The following is a 22,819-nucleotide window of genomic DNA, read 5'->3' as shown; positions in this document are numbered from 1 at the left end:
GACTCCTACAGACAAAGCCATACCATGTATTTTCCCAAGCACTCACTATGCTCCAACCAGGACACCGTGCAAAGGCAAGAATAACCTGCAACCAGATTGGAAGAAATTTAAAATTTATTTAAGAAATAATTGCAATATTAGAAGTACTTAAGATAAGATTCAGAAGTATAGGGAGGCTGTAGAGGCAGATTTGTAGAGGTAGAGTAGAATATTAAGATTCAGATATAATGGTATAATACTAATTGTTGTTAAATAATTAATATGGAAAAATAGATGATTGAAGTATAATATAGAAATTTGTTAGTTAAGGTAATAATAAGATAATTGAAGCATGATATAGAAATTACTACTACTAATAATAACAATAATAATAATAATAATTTATTATTTATACCCCGCCCATCTGGTTGGGTTTCCCCAGCCACTCTGGGCGGCTTCCAACAGAAATATTAAAATACACTAATTTCTTAAAGATTAAAAGCTTCCCTAAACAGGGCTGCCTTCAGATGTCCTCTAAAAGTCTGGTAGTTATTTTTCTTTTTGACATCTGGTGGGAGGGCGTTCCACAGGGCGGGTGCCACTACCGAGAAGGCCCTCTGCCTGGTTCCCTGTAACTTGGCTTCTTGCAGAGAGGGAACCGCCAGAAGGCCCTCGGTACTGGACCTCAGTGTCTGGGCAGAATGATGGAGGTGAAGACGCTCCGTCAGGTATACTGGACTGAGGCCAATCATGATTCCTACAAGCTTCGAGGGGGCTAAACACAAAGAGAAAATAGAATTGGCCTTTATCAAAGAGGACAGATTAATGTTCCTTCTCACTCCAGAGTCCCTGAGTCAAATGTGACGGCCTCTTCCAGGTTCTTCCCACTGTGGCTGCCTGCATTCCCTTCCACAGAGTATATTTCCTTGTTTTTCTTGCTCATACAAAAACGAGTGTCTGGAAGAAGAGATTACATGGCTTCAAGGTAGTTCCCTGACATGCCGAGATGGAATTCCTGTGCCCCAGGATGGGGTTGCGCCTTGGCTGCCTCTTTATCCTTCCAGGTCTTCAACGAGGAACCTGTTTTTCATCTTCAGGGCTTTGTAGAGCTTATCCTTGCAAGCTTGGTTCCAGCTGGGCAGCAACCTGTAGAGCTCCCGCATTTTTTCCTGGTTGGTGCTTTTGGCGGAGATCTTTTGGTACTGCTCATCATCCAGGACATCGCCATGCAGCACGTCCAGGATCCCCTCCACGGTGGCCGTCCTCTGGATCAGGGCCTCCCGGTGCCGCTCAATGAAATGCTGCTCCGGTGGGGCTGGAGGTTGTGTCTCTGCCAAAGAAAGAACCAGAATCAAGGGATCCATCCACACACCAGACATTTACATGTGGCTTAAGAGCCCATCCTCTCTGTGTGGGAAGACTATGGGATCTTTAAGGGTGTGCACAGGTGGGGGAAGGGCCACAGCTCAGTGGCAGAGCATCTGCAGGGGAAGCAGAAAGTCCCAGATTCAATCTCTAGCATATCCAGGTAGCAGTGGGAAAGATTCCCCACCTGAAACACTGGAGAGCTGCTGCCAGCCAGTGTAGACAGTACTAAGCTAGATGGGCCTATGGGTTGACTCTACACGAGGCAGATTCTTGTGTTGTTCCTGTGTATGTGGAATCTGTGGGAATGTTGTGGATAGTAGGAGAGGATATATTGATTAAATATATTATCCTTCCTCACTCATGCTAGTGAGTTAGCAACAGAGTATATTCCCCTTTATATTGCAGGAAGCTTGTTGGTAGAATCGTTTGAATCTTGAGTTAAGGAATCCACTCTGGCTTGTCCAGACTGGATTTGTTCCTGGTAAATCCCCCTTTACTCCCTCTTAAAAGGAATAAAGACACAACAGTTTTTCCTTAAAACTAACAAGCAGTTTACTTACATTCAGTTCCCGGTATGATTCCTGAAGGCAGGCTTGTAGTTACAGTGACAAAGTCTGGCTTACATCCTTTGTGAGGATGTGCTCATGTGAGAGCCAGCAGTGCAGTCCAAGAGAAGAAAGTGGAAGAGGAAGGGAAGATGGCTGCATGACTGACCCTTTTATGGGGTCCCCCAGGGTCATGCTCATCTACCTGGTCACACACAAGGGGAGGATGCTCCAGACCAGGTGTAACAGGACGTTCTACTGGCTGGAGTAACATCCCCCTGTCTGTGTCCACTCTAGGCAAACAGAAAATGCTGTATTTCACTGCTATAGTGATTACATCCCACAGAATCAAAGGTGACAGCACATTTTATGTGTGTCTCCCTTGCTCCTCTACGCAATATCCTGGTGAGCTCGCCTCTTTTTCCTAAGAAAAGCTCTTTCCATTGGTTAAGTAGAGAATACAGTCATACCTCGGGTTACGACCACCTCGGTTTGCGAACAGTTCGGGTTACGAACTGCGCAAACCCGGAAGTGTTTTCGCCCCGCGCGCGTGCGCACAAGCCGCGCGCGCGCGATCGCGCGATTTGCGCATGCGCAAAGCGCGAAAATCGCGAAAATCGCGCTTTGCGCATGCGCAAAATGGCGGCGCCCATAGCGCTCGGTTTGCGAACTATTCGGGTTACGAACTGCGATCCGGAACGGATCGCGTTCGTAACCCGAGGTATTACTGTACAGGCACAGCTGCCTCTGCTTTTCCCATGACTAAGTATGGCTCACTGCCACAACAAGAATGTCCCATTCATTTTTAAAGAATTCAGACCTGCTAATCAAAATTCTGTGCAACTGACTTTTACAGCAAATGGAAAGGGATGAATTCCCCCAAAGTGGAATCTGGAGAAAAAGCTGTGTTTCTGTACAAAAGACAGTGCCTCCGCTTTCACCTGCACCTTACCAAGGTTCCAGTACGCAACACTAAACTACTATTCCCTTCTTTCTTTCTTTTTGTGGGAAGCCTGGGCAATTAAAGCAGCCATGAAATTGACAGGCATTGCAGTAGTGTGGATCTGGCTTAAGGGAGAGGATTATTGCAGGCTGGAGCGAAGGACAACAGCTAGGAGAGACCTGGAGGCTAGCTTATGGATGTTGGTGGGGGATGGACGATATTTAAGAAGATAGAGGCTGGAGCTCACCATTTCTTCCGGAGGTGGCACTGGTGGAAGGCACAGGGATCTGAGGATTACAGTAAGCAGCTGGAACAGAAAAGAGAGTTGATGTTTTGAGTTTCCCATTCCACACAAACATCATTCATGACTATAGACAAACTTAAAAATGTTTTCCTTCTGACACCTCATTAGATTTTTACCCCAAAACTCTTGACGGCAGGGCAGTTCCACCAAAGGTACCTCTGGGGCCCCCAAAACATCTCCAACAATAATCAGGAATGGATGGGTATAGGATTGGTGTAGGGAACCGATTTCACTATCTGGAAGTTCTTTTTATTTTATTATACCGACTTTTTACTGTAACTCTTTTTTTTGTATTTTGTGTGTATTGTACGTTCAGTTTTTGTTTTTGTTATCTTATGTACTGTTTCTGTTAATTTTTGTATTTATATGGATTTTATTTTTAAAAAAGAAGTAATAAAGATGTTTTTAAAATAAAAAAATAAAAAAGAATAATCAGGAATGGATGGAACTGGAAAAAATTTCGCTCATTTAACAGGAGCATAACACCATCTCTGCATTTCAACGGATGTGCTTTTTAGATGCATGAAACAAGCAACCCTTTCACAAATTAGTTTCATCAGGAAACTAATTTTTGGAAATGTGGAAAGGAGAAGAAACACAACAGCTGAGAGGCAGCCATCTAAAACGAAGGTGATGTAAAGATGCACAGAGGATGCAACGGAAAATAGTAAGATATTTAATACCTGCTGTATGCATTTATTCTGTGGTGAATGTTGAAATACTTCCAAATGGATAAAAGTGGAAAGAAGACCATAGCTTCCAGTCTGCAGGACAAGTATGTCAAGACACAAGGCCTGGGTGGGTGTGTTTTGACAGTCCTGTGGTTTTAAGTTTTAATCTGTAACGTTACTGAAAAGAAAAGCACTCTGTCGACAGAATTGAGTGATAGAGAAATATATGGTGTACGGTTTCCAAATAGGATTTAATTTCCATATTGGGGTGGTACTGCCTGAACCCTCCCTGTGGAAAGCCCTACCATCCGATGTCAAGGAAATAAAGTACTACACAATTTTTAGAAGACATCTGAAGGCAGCCCTGTATCAGGAAGTTTTTAATGTTTGACGTTTTCTTATGTTTTTATATATGCTGAAAGCCGCCCAGAGTGGTTGGAGAAACCCTGCCAGATGGGCGGTGTATAAATAATAAAATTATTTTTTTTTATTATTATTATTATTATTATTATTATTATTATGGTGGTGAGGAAGAAGGTACGTGGTGGGGATCTGCTCATTTCAAAATCATTCCTCCCCCTCTTTATGTGGCTTTCCTTGCAAAAGTGTACCTAATATTTCAGAGGCACCGCACTAGACCTTGAAGAACGTGCTCCTCCGACCAACTCCTGATGAATTGATCGGGACGGACCTGCCAGGGAAGCTGGGAAAGTTTTCCTCCCCTCGCCTCCCTTCCCCTCGTCCAATGAGATGATCCGGATCCACGCTCGTCTCCCGGCCAGGCCTCCCCCTCCTCCCTTACTCTTCTCGCCGCCGCCGCCTCCGCGGAGCTTCTGCGCCTGGTCCTTGCAGTGGATCTCTTCCAAGACCTGCGCGGTGAGGCGCAGGGCGTAATCCTGCCTGTAGTAGCCGATCAGCAGATTGGGCAGATCCACCGCGTCCGCCTTCTCCAGCCGCCCTCGGGGGATGTGCTCGTGGCCTTCCTCCAGCGGGATCTCGGCCAGCTTCGCCTTGAACTTGCGCAGCTCGCCGTCGTGCAAGTTCTCCAGGGCGTCCATCAGGCGCTGCCGGGCGCTCTTGGCCATCGCGCCCCTGCAGCCAGAGCGCGCGCCGGGGAGACTCAATGAAGGAGGCACAGGACCGCCAAGGATCCGTTTCCGTCCTCCGAGGAAGAGGGAGGAGCCGGACGAGGAGCTGCCGCCGCTTCCTTGCCGCGCTAAGAAAGAGGCGAGCAAAAGCAAGATCGGTGTCCGTTTGCTAATCGGGCGCTTTCGCTTCTGCCTTTCGCGATCCTGCGGTTCAGCAAGAGCGGAAGTGCTCGGGTTTTATTTGTTTTTTGTTTGCAACACGTGACTCCTGCTAGCTAAATTGAGATGAGCTGTTCGGTGGGGCTAGCCTGTTTTTCAATAGCCGCCGGAGGAGGCGGACCGAGCCACCCCCTGGTTTAAAAAGACCTAAGAAACTTTGGTGTGCTTGACTTAGGAATTATGGGGTTCATTTGCGTCCTGCAGGCTGTCTTGGCTAGCAAGCAGGTGAGCCATTAAAAAAGATGTTCCAACTTAATTAAGTAAAGCATTTTGAATTCTTGTGTAGGAGAAATGCGGCGCCAGAGGCTATAATTACAGGGCTTCTTTCAGAGGTTTTTAGATGGGGTGGATCTCACAAAAGATCACATAGCTGAAGGGAGCTCACACCGGCTGGCAGAAAGATTTCAAAAGCTCTAACCACGATCCTTTTGCTTAAACAGAAATCTGAAGGATAAGCTCAGTGAACTTTGTAATTTTTTTATGCATACAATGAGGAAAATGCTTTTATTTTTCATGTGAAGCAACCTTTGGTACTGTACTGAGTTTTTGATGCTTATCAGCAGGTGCATAGTACCGTAGTGATTACTTATACAGGAGTGCCCTCCAGTGGCCAGATGGAGGTAGTGCTGCCCCTAGCAAGCTGCCTTTAGCCTCCTTTCCCAGTCCTACCAGGTCCGAATCCTGGCTAGTTTCCTTTTTGGAAGGAGGCATAGCTGCCAAGTTTTCCCTTTTCTCGCCAGGAAGCCTATTCAGCATAAGGGAAAATCCCTTAAAAAAAGGGATAACTTGGCAGCTATGGAAGGAGGTGGAACCTCGCACATAATGTGGGATTGCTCAGGTGATGGTAGGTAACCATGGTGCAGGTAGGTAACGTTGGAAGCTGGGCCTAATATTATCGGGGGGCAGGGGATCACTTGATATGGCAAAGGGTATCATTGCATGGACTTAAAAATGTGGCAAGCCAGGCCTGCTGCTTTTGGGGTCCCTCCTGGTCATTCCACTGCAATGGGTTCCTGGGCATCTGCCTCAAAGTCCTACCTTGCTGGACTGCAAAGGAACACACATCTGGCAGTATAAACATTCAGAAATATTCACATACCAGTAGAAGAACATTCCAGTATGCTGGTGACTTGAAAACTGCCTTTCTCCAAGAGAGGAATTGTAAATGGTCACTGGTCCTATTCTTCATAGCATTGATTCAGGAATGGCAAACCCACCTCTGGTTGAATTGCTACAGGTCTCTACTTTTTGCATTTCATTGGCACTTAACTCCACTTTTCCACCTGCATGCACATTGCACATGTACTCCTGTGAACTGAGGTTAATGCTTCATTCATCTGATGAAGTGGACCCATGAAAGCTTATGCCATAATGAATAAATATGATGATGAAAACCCCTTAACTCCTCTTTAAGGCGACTCCAGATCCTTGTTGCTATTCCTGTAACGGCTTTCCCTATGGAAAATGCTGAACCAGGTGAGTGATTGGTCAGGCCCCTTTGAACAGATCTTTTGTTTATCTGAACCAAGTATATCACCCATTTGAACAGAATGTTTGACTGCCTGATACTAATATTTATTATTATTATTATTAATTGAATTTATATCCTGCCCTTCTTCCCCAAGGAGCCCAGGACAGCAGGTACACAATTTAAAAACCAAACATTATAAAACAGTTAAAGCGTTCTAAAAGCAATTACAATTTTAAACAATCAAAAAAGATAAAAGTTTTTTTTAAAAAAACATTCTAAAAGCAGTTGGAGTTAAACCCATTCTTCCATCCAGTGATCTCATGGTTTTTGCCCCTTTGAGCAGATGTTTTGTTTCTTCAAACCTAATACCGGTATTTCACTGACATACCTCTTGGCGATGCTCTGGAGTCATCTTTGTGCAAACGTTTCCTGGAAGCCAGGCTAATAGGGGAATGCTGCCGACTCAGGGTGCTTCCAGGCTGTTGCTATTTTTGGGTGGCATGCAATCCCATATCAGCAATTTCAAGTTGTGCAAGGACAGTTGACTGGGAGGTCCTTTGCAATCAATCTGCTTCCTCCAAAGATCAGACTTTTTGTGATAAGGAAAGTGAAGGGGAAATGCGCTGGAAAGTGTGGGATAGCACTTACTTGGATGCAAAGTCATCTAACCTCCCCAGAAACAAATCAGAAGCCAATGCTCAGTCAGTAGCCAACACCATCCAATCGCCCAGCAAACAAATCATTATGCATGCATCCAGAACAGGCCATCTAGAAACAAACCCAGCCAGGAAGTGAGGAGGCCCTGCAAGTCAGCCACTAGGTGCCTCTGTAGGGCTGCTTCAAGGGAACAGCTTGACAAAGTTTGCAGTTGGGTGACAGCATGGGAGGCCGCATATAGCCTATGCAGGCATGTCCAACAGGTAGATCGTGATCTGGTAGATCACGGGGTGTTCCTGGTAGATCCCTGGCCACTCAGTGATCTACTCCCCCCCAAAAAAGCTCTACAGCTTTGGCTTCCCCAAGAAAACTCAAGACCGTTGCCTTTCCTAAAAAAGCTCAGCAACTTTGGCTTCCTAGCAAAAAAGTGGGCCATCAGATTAAGTTCCACTATCAGACTGGGGATTCAGGACCCTCAACTGTGTTTTATATAATCAACTTTTGATTATGTTCTGTGTATATCACAATGTTCATTCAGTTCCATTCATTCATACATTCAGTTCCATTCATTCATTTGCTTCCTAAAAAAAAGCTCAACCACCTTGGCTTCCCAAAAAAAGCTCAACGACTTTGATCCATCCAACGAAAATGGGTAGATCACTGCCAGTCTTGGGGTTTTTTTTACACTGTGAGTAGATCACAGTCTATTGGGAGTTGGACGTCCCTGGCCTATGATACCAAACAGAGCTGGGGAGTTAGTCACCAGTTGAGAGGGAGAGGTGCTTTCAGATTTAAGGCTCAGGGTCACTGCCCCATTCCTTCAAAGGTTCCTTGCTAGACCTGAAGCTTGGACCGCAACTACTAAGACACCACTCTTCCTAACTTTTCTCGCAGGCTTGTTGTAAGCTCCTTGGGGGAGGGGGCGATCACGTAAAATTGGGTCAGTGCTGTACCACTTCAGATTGCAGGCAGTGCAACAGAGAAGCCAGGGTGATGCCTGGGCTGGAATCTTTTCTCCCTGGCAAACCTGGATCAGAACACACCTGGGCCTCCATTTTCAGTCTGAAGTGATACAGTAGGGGCAGGGAATCTCCAAACTTGGCTCACCAGGCTGCTTTGGGAAGCCACTGATGTCATATGTTATGTCACATGTGGGGCAGGTAAGGGCAGGGCTTCAAGGGAAAAATCCAGGCCTTAAAGTGGCTTCCCGACTGACCCTTTGCTGGAGCACGGCCCACTCCCAACTGCCCATCAGTGGATGGTTGATAGGCAGGCACCATTCTCAAGTCGGCAGGGAGCAGTTTCCATCCATTGGAAGCAATTTCTCCCTCAGAGCTTCTTTTCTGAAGCCACCAGAATCAGAGGTTGAAAGGAGCAACACAAACTGGCTTTCCAACCGTCAGGTTGGCAAGGCCTCTTGTGCTGCAGTTCCAAAGCATGGGAGCTATACGTCTGAGATTTTGACAGGTGGGTGAGACAACACACCTGCCAATCATAATGATATTGTGTGATTGACAGGTGTGTTCTTCCACACCACAGGACCAGAAAAAAAAAACAACCCCATCCTGATATAGTTATAGTTACAGGTAGGTTAGCGTGTTGGTCTGCTGTAGCCGAGCCAAAATAAAATAAAATCCCTTCCAGTAGCACCTTAAAAGTAACCATTAGGTCCAGTCGTGACCAACTCTGGGGTTGTGGCGCTCATCTCGCATTATTGGCTAAGGGAGCCGGCATACAGCTTCCAGGTCATGTGGCCAAGCATGACAAAGCCGCTTCTGGCGAACCAGAGCAGCGCACAGAAACGCCGTTTACCTTCCTGCTGTAGCGGTACCTATTTATCTACTTGCACTTTGACATGCTTTAGAACTGCTAGGTTGGCAGGAGCTGGGACCGAGCAACGGGAGCTCACCCCGTCGCGGGGATTCGATCTGCCGACCTTCTGATTGGCAAGCCCTAGGCTCTGTGGTTTAACCCGCAGCGCCACCTGCGTCCCTTAGCACCTTAGAGACCAACTAAGTTTGTCATTGGTGTGAGCACACTTCTTCAGATACCATGATATACATGATATACAGTTATGGTGCAATTTCACCATCTGATCACCTCCTGTACCCAAATTTCAGGCCAAATACCACCCAATCCATGACTCACTCAGAAGATCCAGCTTCATCTCCCACCTCTGCCTATTCGCGAAAACCCCCAAATGCCAAATCTAATGGTCACGTTGTCTGTCAGTCTGCAGCATCCTTTGCTAGGAAACTCTAGAGCTTCTACTTTTCTTCTCCCCAGCCTTCAGCTGCTCCAAGCACTCAAGAATGCAACCAAGGGGCTGTCCCTTGCCCGCCCCCCCCCCCATAGGAACAAGCAGAGAGTTATGTATTTTATGCAACAATGTCCAGCATTCGCCTCTAGGAGGCGCCCTTGACTCTGCAAAGAAGGCTGCATGAAGGAATAAATATTCTTGGGCCACTTGAGTGGCATCTTTGGTGAGGGGGAGGAATCCTCCTACACACCAGCCGCCTCTTCCTCCCCACGACATGGGATGGCATCCCAGCCTTCCCAGAAGTACGGTGCACTACAGAGCTATATATAGTTAGAAGCGAGGCAGGACCAAGGGTCATTCACTTGGCTTCTGTGCCCGTCCCGGGATGGTTAGCGTCTCCTTGCTGCCTTTCTGATCTCTTGCTGTTCCCTCTCTGGACGCTGCTGCCTCTCTTGAACCCTCGTCTGTCCTAGTAAGATCTTTCTTTCTTTCTCTTCCGATTCTAACTTCATGCCTTTAACTATGTTCCAGATACATCCCAAAAAGCTAGAGGATCGGGCTGGCCTTTTATTTAAGGGTTGGTTAAACAGATAATTTTTAATTAAAAAAATAATCCGGTGGGTATTCCAGGTTCTTCAAATGTGGGAGAGGGAGTGACGGAGGGGAGGAATGTCCAAATGTTGCCCAGTTGAGCATAGCAGATAAGACGAAAGCCTTGGGCAGCACAGTCCCCATTCTTTGCAGCCAGCAAGCACCTGTCCGGCATTCATGCCCATTTTTGAATTTATTGCTGGGCCTCCACTGCAAGCATAAATTAAAGGCGAGGTGGATGCTGCAGGTTGTTCTGTAAAAGGAGATCAGATGAGCCAGGTGGTTCTAGGTGGAAAGGCACAGTATGGAGAGTTACAATATAATTTCGAAAGGACTCTGAAGCTGGAACGTCTTTACCTTAAAGGTGGATCTGATGCTTGATCCTTGGGAAATCTAGATAAGGCTTTTAGTGGGCTTCTTGCATCCCTTGAAAGGCTAAGATAACACCCCAAAAGTGCCACTTTCAGGGATGTGATAGAGCAGGGGTTGCCAACATGGTGCCCGTGGGCACAGCGATGCCATTGAATTCTCCCCCTGGTGCCCACAAAGCCTCTGGTCGCATAACCCGTTCACTGGCTCCTTTGTCATGAGGAGGTGGTTCCTTTTTTCCTCCCTTGAAAAGTTCACAGAGCCGCAGGAGGAAGAGTGTTACTCTTCTCCACTTCCTCTTTCAGATCTCTCTACTTTTCAAGGCTTAGGACGGTTAATCCGCTGAATCCAACTTTGCCCGAATTCCTTTGAAAAGTGAAATGCGTATTTTCTCTATTGCCCTCTAGAATTAGCTTATCATGAAAGTTCATTAGGATGTTTTTACTAAAATGCATTTCCTCCCCCCTCATATAATGCATTTATATGTGTTATTTTCACCAATATATGCATGTTTATGCACACCTCTCCCTGATGTGCACCTTTACCTACACACTTGCAATGCAATTATGATTGGAGAACTGCGTTGGAAAAGTTGAAGAAGTGCACCTTTCATTGGTTAGCTGTGTCCATGCATTGTTTCAGGAAATGTGGGTTAGGCAGCCACGCATTAAAATGCCAACCCAACTGCATTTCTCCTGCATCCATCATTGAGAGGCAGTGTGGAGAATTTAGCAGAGATCCAGGAAGCCTTGAATTCAAATCCCTGCTTAATGCCCAAGGTCATCACTGGGTGACTTTGGCCTAATCAACGTCAATCTCTCAGCCTAACCCACAACGCAGCTTGTTCTGATAAACTTGAGAAGGGGCAAAGAGAAAGAGACCAGTGTGTGCTGCCCATGTTCCTTAGACGAAAGGCAGGATAAAAATAAAAGCCGATCACAAAGGCGATAAAATTGAAGACTGCAGATGTAAACTACATTGTCTAGATCTGAATTTACAGTTCCATGCAGCCCGGAGCAGTGCAACAACCAGCATCATGGACGCCAAGCAGTTTATCGGGAAATGCAAGAATATACCACAAGGCAGAGCAGGGCTCCAGTTACCATGCCAGTTTCCCCTTCTGAACTATTTATAGGGCATTTGTCAGCTTGGCCTGTAGATTATCCAGCAGCTGCTTTGCGGGGATCACATTCCTCTCCTGCTTGCGATAGTTCAGCCTGAGTCAGCCCTGAGTAGGACGGGGCCTGGGAGGAGGAGGTGGCGAAAGCAAGGAAATCACGGGTTGCTTGCTCACAAGAACTGCACTAGTCGTCTGCAATTGAGCAACAAGCCTGGGATTCCCACTTTGAGAAAGGCACCAGCTTTGAGTGCCTTTATTATGCAGGACAGTTGCTAAGAGACTGAGCTGTGAATCAGGGAGAGCATGGGTTGAAATGCGCTTCTCCCACAAATTCACACACTGCTTCTCAAAGTTGGGTCCCAAACTGTTGCTGGACTACAACTCCCATCATCCCTCGCTAGCATGTCAGGAATGATGGGAGTTGTAGTCCAACAACAGCTGAGGATCCAAGCTTGAGAAACATTGACTAAGTCAGGCATCACCAAACTGCGGCCCTCCAGATAAATAACTACCTGACATTTAGAAGACATCTGAAGGCAGCCCTGTTCGGGGAAGTTTTTAATGTGTGACATTTTAATGTATTTTATTTTTTTTGTTGGAAGCCGCCCAGAGTGGCTGGGGAAACCCAGCTAGATGGGCGGGTTACAAATAATAAATTGTTGTTGTTGTTTGGCCTACAACTCCCATGATCCCTAGCTAACAGGACCAGTGGTCAGGGATGATTGGAATTGTAGTCCAAAACATCTGGAGGGCCGAAGTTTGGGGATGCCTGGACTAAGGTCACATTCACACATTTAAAGCATTATGATACCACTTTAAGCAGTTCCTCCAAAGGATCCTGGGAGCAGTGGTTTGTTAAGGGTGCTGAGAGTTGTTAGGAGGCCCCCATTCCCCTCACAGAGCTACAACTCTCAGAGCGGTTTAACAATCAAATCCCTCTTCCCAGGGAACTCTGGGAAGCCTCTGAGAAGTAGAGGTTGCATACTCTGGTTGAGGAAGATGCATTGCAGTCTTCTCTGGCTGATCCTTTATGCTTTCCTCACCACTATAATCTCCACAGTCTCTCCGGCCTGTAACCAACTCTCACCAGAATCTCCCCTGTCTCTTCCTCAGTCTCCCCTCAGCGTCTGTACGGAAGCTTCTCCGGCCTAAAAGAACTGTGATGTTACAGTAACAATTCTAAACGAGTCAGTGTGGTACTGTACAGTGGTTAAAGCGTTGGACTAGGACCTGGGAAAGACCAAGGTTCAAATTCCGCACTCTGCCATGAAGCTCACAGGGTGACCTTGGGCCAGAGGGTCACTGGGTCTCAGCCTAAACTACCTCACAAGGTTGTCCTAGGGATTTGATGAAGAAGGCAAGAACCATATGTGCCACCTTGAGCGAAAAGCTGAGATATAAATGGAACAAATGCAATAGATAAATAATAAATGGTGGTGGCAATAGTGTATTTCCAATTTCTGGTGGGTGCCTGCCCTAGTGCAGGGAATAAGGAGGCACTGGCGGTCTGATATGTGTGTGGTTAAGCAAAATAAAAACAGAATATGGGTTCAAAATCTCAGGTACCAGCTCTTTTGGCCCCCAGGTTCCTGCTCTTTCCGCCACCATGTCGAAGAAGCCTCTCATTCAGGGCATGCACCAGGACCTCAGCTGCCCCATCTGCCTCAAGCTCTTCCAGTCTCCCGTGACAGCAGAATGCGGCCACACCTTCTGCCAGGATTGCTTGTCCAAGGTGCCCAAGGAAGAAGATGGCAAGACCACAGGGTGCCCCACCTGCCAGGCCATCACCAAGGTGGAACAGCTGTGCATCAACACACAGATGGAGCACCTGGTGGAGAGCTTCCGGCAGGTGCCCCGAGACCACTGCGAGGAGCACCTTGACCCCCTGAGCGTGTACTGCGAGCAGGACCGGCAGGTCATCTGTGGGGTGTGCGCTTCCCTGGGCAAACACAAAGGACACAACATCATCACTGCAGCTGAGGCCCACCAGAGGATGAAGGTAGGTATCAGTTTTTGAAGGCCTTCCTATCTGGCACCAAACTTACGTGGTCTTGTAAATCGCTCCAGTGGACAAACCTCATATATTTACCTCAGACGACTGCCCAGTTTAAACTGAGCAGTATATCATGCACACCCTCCAACATTTCTCTGATGAAAATAGGGATGTGTCCCATTCCATAATGATAATTTTACTATTTATACCCAACACATCTTACTGGGATGCCCCAGCCACTCTGGGCAGCTTCCAACAAATAAAAAACAGAATAAAACATTAAACGTAAAAAAAAAAAAACCTATACAGGATTGCCTTCAGGCGGCTTAGGGGGTCAGATAACTCCAGACCCTCCAACATTTCTTCAATGAAAATAGGGACATCCTAAGGAAAAGTGGGATATTCCAGGATCAAATCAGAAACTAGGATGGCTTCTCTAAATCAGGGACACACCTGGAAACTAGGGACAATTGGAGAGTCTGTATCATGTGGCAAAACTCTCCTATGCTCTGCAGATGTTGGACTACAACACCCATCATCCTTGTACATTAGTTAAGCTGTCTGAGGATTATGGGAGTTGTAGACCAACACCTGAAGGCCCAGGGCTGAAACCCCCTGATCTAACCAACATGGTGCCCTCCAGATGTTGTCACATCAGACTCAGCCTGCATGTTCAGGGATGATGGGAGTTGTAGTTCAGCACCATCTAGAGCAGGCATCCCCAATCTGTGGCGCTCCAGATGTTTTGGCCTACAACTCCCATGATCCCTAGCTAACAGGACCAGTGGTCGGGGAAGATGGGAATTGTAGTCCAAAACATCTGGAGGGCCGAAGTTTGGGGATGCCTGATCTAGAGAGCACCATATTTGCTACCCAACTGGACAGAAATCTTTCCCAGCCCTATTGGAGATGCCAGGGATTTGAGCTAGATATGCAAAGCATATTTTCTGTACCTGAACTAAGACCTGTATTTTTGTGTTTTGAATGGGAATTTTATCCCAAATGTGGGGTTTGCATCTCATGCTAGTCCTGCTCAGAGCAGACCCAGTGAAATGAATAAATTGCAACCACACCCATTAACATCAAAGGGTCTGAGTCAATCTAGCATTGGCTACAACCTGTGAGGTTTACTCACCTGATCCACCCTGAGTTCTCAGGTTTGTAACCAGGGTGGGAGAAAGAAATCCAGCTAAATAACTATTTGTTTTAAATGATAGATATAGTAGTGGTTTCCTCTCTGGATTAGACCCACATGCCTTATTCCCCTCTTTTCTTTTCTTGGTGTAATTTTAGAAGCAGCTTCCTCAGCAACAAGTCCAGTTGCAAGAGGCCCAAGTCCGCAAGGAGAAGACAATTGCCCTCCTGAATCGGCAAATAGCAGAAGTGGAGGTGAGTGACGTTATCTGCAAGGACACATTTAATCTACAAACATACCGCAGGGGGGTTGTTCTTTACAGGGTTAACTAACATAGCTTCCCCACAAAGAATCTTGAGATTTGTATTTCCGTAGAAGTCCCAATAATTTTCTGTGGCTGGGGCCGGCCGCATCATTGGGCAGAGTGAGGCAAGTGCCTGAGGCAGCAGGTGCTTAGATTGAGATATGTGTACCTCATGGCATGTTCTACAGCCACTAACTCGCCTGCTGCCCTCAGTTGCTCTGGAAGGTGTTCTCCCATTGTTAGGGTTGGCGTAATATTCAGCTGACAGACCAGTTATCGTCTGTATGTGGAAGGGATGGCCACCATATTGTCCTTTGCCGCAGGCAGCAAGATGCCTTGTGCCGGCCTTGTCTGTGGGAGATCCCCATCTCCTCCTCACAGAGAGGGCCAATCAGAGGAGAAGAGCAGGAGCGTCATTTGACCTGAGCTCCAAACTCAAAGGAGGCCTCTAACTTAGACACTTGCCGGGGGGGGGGGGAGGCATTTGATAAGGTTCAGAACTTGCTTTTTTTGCACATCAGACCAAAATGTGACATACACTTTCAGCTAGAAGCTAGAAAAGTGATTGTTACTGTCAGGGGGACTCCCTACAGGGAGCCTCCCCCCGTCATCCTGACCAGCACTTTGCCCAGCAATAGCCCGAGCAGCGAGTCAGGAGGAGGGAATGAGGAATGGAGCGGAATGGAGGGAGGGCTCAGTGAGGCTTCCGAGCCCTGGCTACGCTCTGGGGAACAGAGCGGGCAGGAAGGGCTCAGAGACGCATCAGAGCCTTGGCACCGCTCTGGTAGAGGGACAGCGGATGAGGCGCTGCCCCAGCCAGCAAGAGAGGAGACCTCTCCTTCCGGCACCCGAATTGAGGCGCACGGCCACAAGTAGGGCTAAGGGGCGTCGTTTCGGGGTGCCCAGGCTTTTATGCTGGCCCCGAAGCAGACGGAAGCCATTGCCAGATTGCTGTCAGGGGGTTGTTGCGGCTACTCTTGAGTAAAGACGCTCCAGTCTGTGCTGTCTTTTATTGTGCATACTATTTACAGTGCAGAGATAGCAGAAAACATGAGCACCTAGTGACTTTCAGAATCCGGCAATGGCTTCCATCTGCTTCGGGGCCAGCATAAAAGCTTCCGGGTCATGTGGCCAGCATGACTAAGCTGCATCTGGAGAACCAGAGCAGTGCACAGAAACGCTGTTTACCTTCCCGCTTGGAGCGGTACCTATTCATCTACTTGCACTTTGACGTGCTTTCGAACTGCTAGGTTGGCTAGGTTGTACACAGCCTTAAATATATTTATTAATTAAGACATTTAAGTCTTCACAGCTCATTCTCCTCCTGAGTAAACTACCACCTCAACAGCTAACCTAAACACCAAGGCATTTGCAAGGGAGGCTGGGTGGGGTTTCATTTCATGCCGAAGAGGATGCTGGGAAAGAATGACACAAATGCTGAGGCTGAGCGAGAACCCAAGATAAAACGGAGGTTGCTATCTGGTGGGAAGAGAATGCCAAAGACTAGGGCACAAAGCGCAGAAGTGATCCTAGGAGCCCGCTCTCTCCTTTCCCAGGAGACGGTGTCTCGCTTCAAGCATCAAGTGTCCGAACAGCTGGGGGTGATGCGAGCCTTCCTGGGGGCGCTGGAGACCTCTCTGGGCCGGGAGGCAGAGCGGGTGCAGCAGCAGGCCACAGACGCCTTGCAAAACGAGAGCAAGACCATGAATCGCTACCTGGACCAGCTCAGGCAGATGGAGGTCGTGCTGAGAGAGGTGCAAGAAGAACCACAGACGGAGTTTCTCAGGGTGAGGCTCTTCATGGCTACAAGGTCCTCATCCCTGTCTTTTTTCTAATTTTTGGTCATAGTGCTAATGAGTCACTACATACCGTATTAGCCTGAATATAAGCCTCACTTTTTTTTCCAAATTTCGACCCTGAAAAGTTAAAGTGAAGCTTAAATTCACGACCTTACAAAAATTGGCTTTTACGATATCACTGTAGGATTTTCTTCTACATTTGCGAAATTTTAAGGGAGCAGCTTATATTCGAGTATTGTCTTTCCCCCCCCCCTTTGAGTTTTAAAGGTGTGGCTTATTTGCGGGTGTGGCTTATATTCGGGCCAATACGGTATATGCAGTTCCTACACTGCTTATGCAATTGGCTGTTCTTTTCCTTGTCCACTTTTATTTGATCCAATACTCCGGATCATCAAGACTGCTCTCGAACATCACATTGTGACCCCTTTGTAGCATTTGCAGAATCCTCCCTTACGCTCCCCAGTTTTATATGACCTCCAGTTTAGAGGAACGAAACCGCTCCCCATTTCAACCCAAGACTACAATTAAAAATGTTGGAATAGCAACCAAGCAGCATCTCATTCTGCCACTTCCCACAAGTCATCCAGAGTCTCTATCTGAAATCCTAGCCGGTATCATGTTTAGAACAGGAAACTTGAACCATTGGGGCTTGTGGGAAAGGCATAAAGGTTTTGTGGGTTACATAATTCATAGTTCCAAAACACAGAACTCCCCACCCCCATCCTAGAACCCTCAGTTACCCATTTTATCTTTCCCCCCCCTATGACTTCTCCCTGAAATACACCCATCCTCACATGATTGAGGATTTTAATGTTTTGTTTTACATGGTATATAAAAATTGTATTAAATAAATAAAAAGAAATTAAAACATTGCTGATTTTTCATTGTGCTTTTATTGCTGCTTTCTTTTCTTATATTTTATTTCCTTAATATAATGTAATGTAATGTAATATAATATAATGTAATATAATGTAAGAAATGAAGCAGCAATAGAAAAATACAATTAAAAACCATACAGTGCCTAGCACAGCACATTGTGATTGCTACAGAAGGCAGAAAAAAAATCATTTAATGCTCTGCCAAGACTTTTCAAGCAATTTTCAAGTGGTCCATGGGGGAAAGAAAGTTGAGACCTACTGGTATAGGGCATAGCAGTTGCTTCCTATTATTCTAATCTAAGCTCTTTCTTTTCCCTGCCTATTCTCTGCAGAAATACTGTATGGTGGCCAGCAGGTGAGCAGCTGTCCCTTTCTAAACCCTGAGCTCTGCCTAACCTTGACCTGACCCTGCCCTGCCCTCACCCACCTCCTCATGAGCAGCACAAGACCTCCACCTCACCTATGTAACCTTCTTCTAGACCTCCTTGGACCTCTGTTCCTATGTTAAGATCAAAAGCCATTCAGAAATATTCCATCCCTGAAATGCCAATGACTGCTCTTGTGCAGATAAGTCGCAGTGTTCATTAAGTGGCTTATAAATCTTTGTTAAGAAATGGTAGATAAATAAAGGCAGGGAACAGAGAGAGCGCCAAGCTTTGTATTAAGTCAGTCACCTTTCGCCATGCCGCTCTTTACAACAGCAACAAGAACTCACCCTTTTTCTTCTAGAAAAAGAGGTGCTGGAACTCACCACGAACACTTCCCTTGTTCTCTCAGAATGGCAATGGTGCCCACCTGAGAGGTGCTGCAGGAAAAAAAAAAAGCCCTGCTTTTTCTTGATGTAAGCACATTCAGGCGCTTTCCAATAATTGGAACATCATTCTAGTTCAATTTGATCCTCAATATGACGGGGTTTCTTTTGCATCACACTTGTTTTACTTTCATACTATGTTGGAACCTGCATTATAATGGAATGCAGTGTGGAATGTGCTTGATCAGGATGCCAGCCAACCCCCCAGCTCTGCTATCTTCAAAAATGTTTCATTTCCCTTACCCTCAGTTTAAAACACATGAGAGAGAGAGAGAGAGAGAGAGAGAGAGAGAGAGAGAGAGAGAGAGAGAGAGAGAGACTGCCAGCATTCTGTGCCCAGTGAGAATGCTCAGTCCTCATTTGGTTGTTTTGGGGGGGGGGCCTTTCCTTTCTTGGCTATTTCTTTACTTATATTTATTTGTACTTCTGCAAACCTTTGTCTGTCCTTGTCTGCATGGGTGGGGCTGTTTTGGCTACATAAGGACCAGCCTTTAGGGATGCTCTTTCCACTGCCAAAAATCTTCAGAATTTGGAACTGTGCAGAGCAGAGCAGGATTGCCAAACTGTGATCCATGGACCATCAGTGGTCCACAAGCTTCATTCAGGTGGTCCTCAGTACTGTATGTGTGTGAAGTACACTTACAATTTGAATTCTGTGGAATTCAAATTGCAATACAATACGTGAAATAAAAGAAGCAATTAAGATACAATTAAAAATCATACAGCACTGAGCACAGCACATTACAGTTGCTACAGCAAGCAGACGAATCACTTAGTCATCTGCCAAGACTCTCAGCAAGTTTCAAGTGGTCCATGGCGGGGAGGGATTTGGGAACCACTGGTACAGAGCTTTAAAATAGCAGTGTGAAAGTTTAGAGGAGAAACGATGCCCTTGAATTTCTGGAGGTGGGGGTGGCAGCAATTTGGATTTCTGTCCCCCCCCCCCACTGCACACCTACTTTTCCTTTCTGTAGATTGCAGAGGATTCTTGGAGAGTCCCCTCCAATTGCTCGCATGGACATCCAACTCCCCATCATTTCAGATGAGTTCAAGTTCCAAGTCTGGAGGAAGATGTTCCGTGCACTCATGCCAGGTAGAGATCCAAGGAGGGAGGAGCTATTGGACAAGGCTATGTGTTCTTTTCTGAACAAGGTTTTTTTAAAAATTGCATCCAGGTAACCCATATTCCACGGGACACTGGTGGAGCCTAGGGCTTGCCGATCAGAAGGTCGGCAGTTCGAATCCCCACGACGGGTTGAGCTCCCGTTGCTCGGTCCCTGCTCCTGCTAACCTAGCAGTTCGAAAGCACGTCAAAGTGCAAGTAGATAAATAGGTACCACTCTGGCGGGAAGGTAAACGGCGTTTCTGTGCACTGCTCTGGTTCACCAGAAGCAGCTTAGTCATGCTGGCCACATGACCCGGAAGCTGTACGCCGGCTCCCAGTAAAGCAAGATGAGTGCCGCAACCCCAGAGTCGTCCAGGACTGGACCTAACGGTCAGGGGTCCCTTTACCTGTACCTAACCCATATTCCACACCTGGGGAAGCTGATACCTGCAGCTCTGATAAATTATGCAAATGCAGTAAATCTGCATACATTCATTGGTTTCTACATTAGCCAATCAGTGAAAGGAGAAAGGGACTCAGCAGGACACTATAGCTTTACCCTTGAAGCACCAGAAATCTTAGGAGTGAATCAAGAGTGCCATGACTGGACACCCTTTGACTTTTTAATACTAAAAGCAGCTAAGGGAGGCTGAAGTTCTGCCTACAGCAGTGGTGTCCCATTCCCTGCTGTTCCCTATCCTACATTGCCTCCCCTCCTTGATGCTACTAGGAGGAGGGGGGACAGGTATTTATTGTGCTCATCTCCCCCCCCTCCATCAAAGTGCACTAATAGCAACTTTGAGAGGGGTGACTTTGATCAGGAAAACTATGCAAAGGAAATGATATATCTTGCAGCATCTGTAAGACCAAATTCCCCTCACAACCGAAAAACCAACATCACTGTGTGGTTGCATTGTGCAAATTAGCACATTAAAATGAGCAAAATGATTTCCAACCATCTCCCGGTATTTTTGTTCCAAAAATAAAGAATGGAAATCCTATCCTTGCCTTAAGAAAAGAAAAAAGAAGGGAAGGGTCATGGCTCAGTGGTAGCACATCTGCTTGGCATGTAGAAGGTCCAGGTTCAATCTCTGGTAGCATCTCCCAGAGAGCCGCTGCTAGTCAGCTTTGGATGTCCATAGTCACACCTGTCCTCTGACCTCACCTTCTTCCTCCTCCCCAGCCTTGGAGAACCTCACCTTTGACCCAGACACGGCCCAAGCTAACCTGGTGGTTCACGAGAATGGCAAGCAAGTGGAGTGCGTGGAGCACAAGCAAGCCGTCAGCAGCGACGACCCGCAGCGCTTCGATAAGTCCAACTGCCTGGTGTCGCACCAGAGCTTCTTGGAGGGCGAGCATTACTGGGAGGTGATTGTGAGTGACAAGCCCCGCTGGGCTCTGGGCCTCATCTCGGCCGAGGCAGGGCGCAAGGGCCGGCTCCACGCCACCCCCTCCAATGGCTTTTGGCTGGTGGGCTGCAAGGAAGGCAAGACGTACGAGGCCCATGTGGAACACAAGGAGCCACAGTCGCTGAAGCTGGAGGGGAAGCCCAGCCGCATTGGCGTCTACCTGAGCTTTGATGACGGCATCCTCGCCTTCTACAACGCCAGCGACGAAGACAACCTGGTCCCCATCTTTGCCTTCCACGAGCGCTTCACGGGGACTGTCTACCCCTTCTTTGACGTCTGCTGGCACGATAAGGGCAGGAACAGCCAACCCTTGGTCATCTACACTCCAGAGCCAGAAGGGCCATAGTCAACCATGGGAAGAAGTTATCGGCACCACCAAATCTAGTCAGCTTTATAGACGCACCAAGCCATGGCCTCTCTTTCAATGTCCCCTAAGTGTGTGAGCCACATCCCTAGCCCATTCTAAAAGACACCCACATTGCCTCCGGCTATAAGCTTGCTGGAACGGAAGTGTCATAACTTCAGCATAAACACGGGATCTGGCACCAAGTCTGGAATCCTAGTCGCCTCATTGGTTTCCAAACGCAACTTCTCTGCCCCAAGTAAAACTGGGGGAAATGTGGGCAGCGTCTGCATGCTCAGAAATGAATGAGAGCCTGGGCACACCTCCCAGTGGCTGGGGGATGGGGGTCTGGTGGCCCTAGAGAGCTCTATACCCCAGTCCAGTACCTGCTGTGCCCCTTCCTCTCTCCCAACACCAGCCATCTTAAGTCAAGCTCCATGTCCTCTGTTCCATCCACCCATTTATATCTGCCATCACAATAAAAAAGAGTCCCTTCTTTTCTTTTCTCTTTTTGAAAGCCTGAGTCTTGGAGGAACAATAAATTGGTGTAAAGAAATAAGTAGGCCTGTGCCAATTTACCTTACATGCTGCTGCTTCTTTTTCTACTTCTTCTGAGCGCTCAATGTCATTTTTAATGGTCTCAAGCTCATAGCTGCCAAGTTTTCGCTTTTCTCGCGAGGAAGCCTATTCAGCATAAGGGAAAATCCCTGTAAAAAGGGGATAACTTGGCAGCTATGCTCAAGCTTGTACCTTGATTGATACACTCAAGAACGTAAGAGGAGCTCTGCTGGATCAGGCCAAGGCATTCAGAAACACACAGCCTCCCACAGTAGAGTAATCTAGTAGCCATGAGTTGCTTTCTCTTCTAATCCTCCTCTAAAGCCATCCAACAATATAGCTTGTAGGAGCAAGTTCTGTAATTTCACTACACGCTGTGTTAAGAAACACTTCCCTTGGCCTGTCCTGAATCTTCCAAACATTCTGCTTCATTGGACGTCCACAAGTTCTAGTGTTATGAGAGAGGGAGAAGAGCTTTTCTCTACCCATTTCCTCCATTATTTTATACACTTCTACCAGGTCAGGTCATCTCTTACTTCCGTAACTAAGGTGCTTTGAGAGAAGAATCGCTTTGCATTTCTATAAGCATCCACACAAACACACGTGAGTTAAACACACATTCCTTTTATCCCACTGTCACCTCTGTTCATAAAAGCTTGAAAGATTCCAAAAACACTGTGAAAAACCCAGCTTACCAAACATGAACATGGGTGACAGCCTTCAAGGGTCTTTAAAAACAACTATCTTGTCTTTGGAAGGTGAAGGGGCATTTCTTTTAAAAGAGAGGAACTTCTCACAGAATGAGTAGATAGTGATCTGTCTACTTGTTTCAAAACAACTTTACTATGTTCCTAATATGTACAAACAGGAACTCCAAAATGTTTGCAGGATGAAGTCAC

The 22,819-nt window shown here is 46.8% G+C and overlaps 2 protein-coding genes across 3 annotated transcripts; one reads left to right on the top strand and one right to left on the bottom strand.

The window, feature by feature from the left end:
* Positions 1-96: 96 nt before the first annotated feature.
* On the bottom strand, positions 97-4,895 carry LOC132593049 (apoptosis-associated speck-like protein containing a CARD). The gene is made up of 3 exons (XM_060281725.2): positions 4,613-4,895; positions 3,083-3,142; positions 97-1,309 (listed from the first exon to the last, which is right to left on the bottom strand). Exons 1-3 carry the CDS (start codon positions 4,893-4,895, stop codon positions 1,032-1,034), a joined length of 621 nt encoding a protein of 206 aa, XP_060137708.2. The 3' UTR covers positions 97-1,031.
* Positions 4,896-5,133: 238 nt separating this feature from the next.
* Positions 5,134-21,921, top strand: TRIM72 (tripartite motif containing 72). Of its 2 annotated transcripts, none has more exons than XM_035134697.3 (7): positions 5,134-5,342; positions 13,171-13,584; positions 14,872-14,967; positions 16,574-16,804; positions 18,027-18,049; positions 19,480-19,598; positions 20,794-21,921. In XM_035134697.3, the coding sequence occupies exons 1-7, from the start codon at positions 5,298-5,300 to the stop codon at positions 21,363-21,365; spliced, it is 1,500 nt and encodes a 499-aa protein (XP_034990588.3). In that variant the 5' UTR covers positions 5,134-5,297; the 3' UTR covers positions 21,366-21,921. The 2 variants fall into 2 exon arrangements, with proteins under 2 accessions (XP_034990588.3, XP_034990589.3); XM_035134698.3 differs by lacking the exon at positions 5,134-5,342 and adding an exon at positions 9,858-9,977.
* Positions 21,922-22,819: the final 898 nt, after the last annotated feature.

The sequence above is a fragment of the Zootoca vivipara genome, chromosome 12, assembly GCF_965207765.1.
Source record: "Zootoca vivipara chromosome 12, rZooViv2.hap1.1, whole genome shotgun sequence".
Taxonomy (NCBI): domain Eukaryota; kingdom Metazoa; phylum Chordata; class Lepidosauria; order Squamata; family Lacertidae; genus Zootoca; species Zootoca vivipara.
The sequence above is the reverse complement of the archived record's forward strand: the minus strand, read 5'-3'. Positions and strand labels throughout refer to the sequence as shown.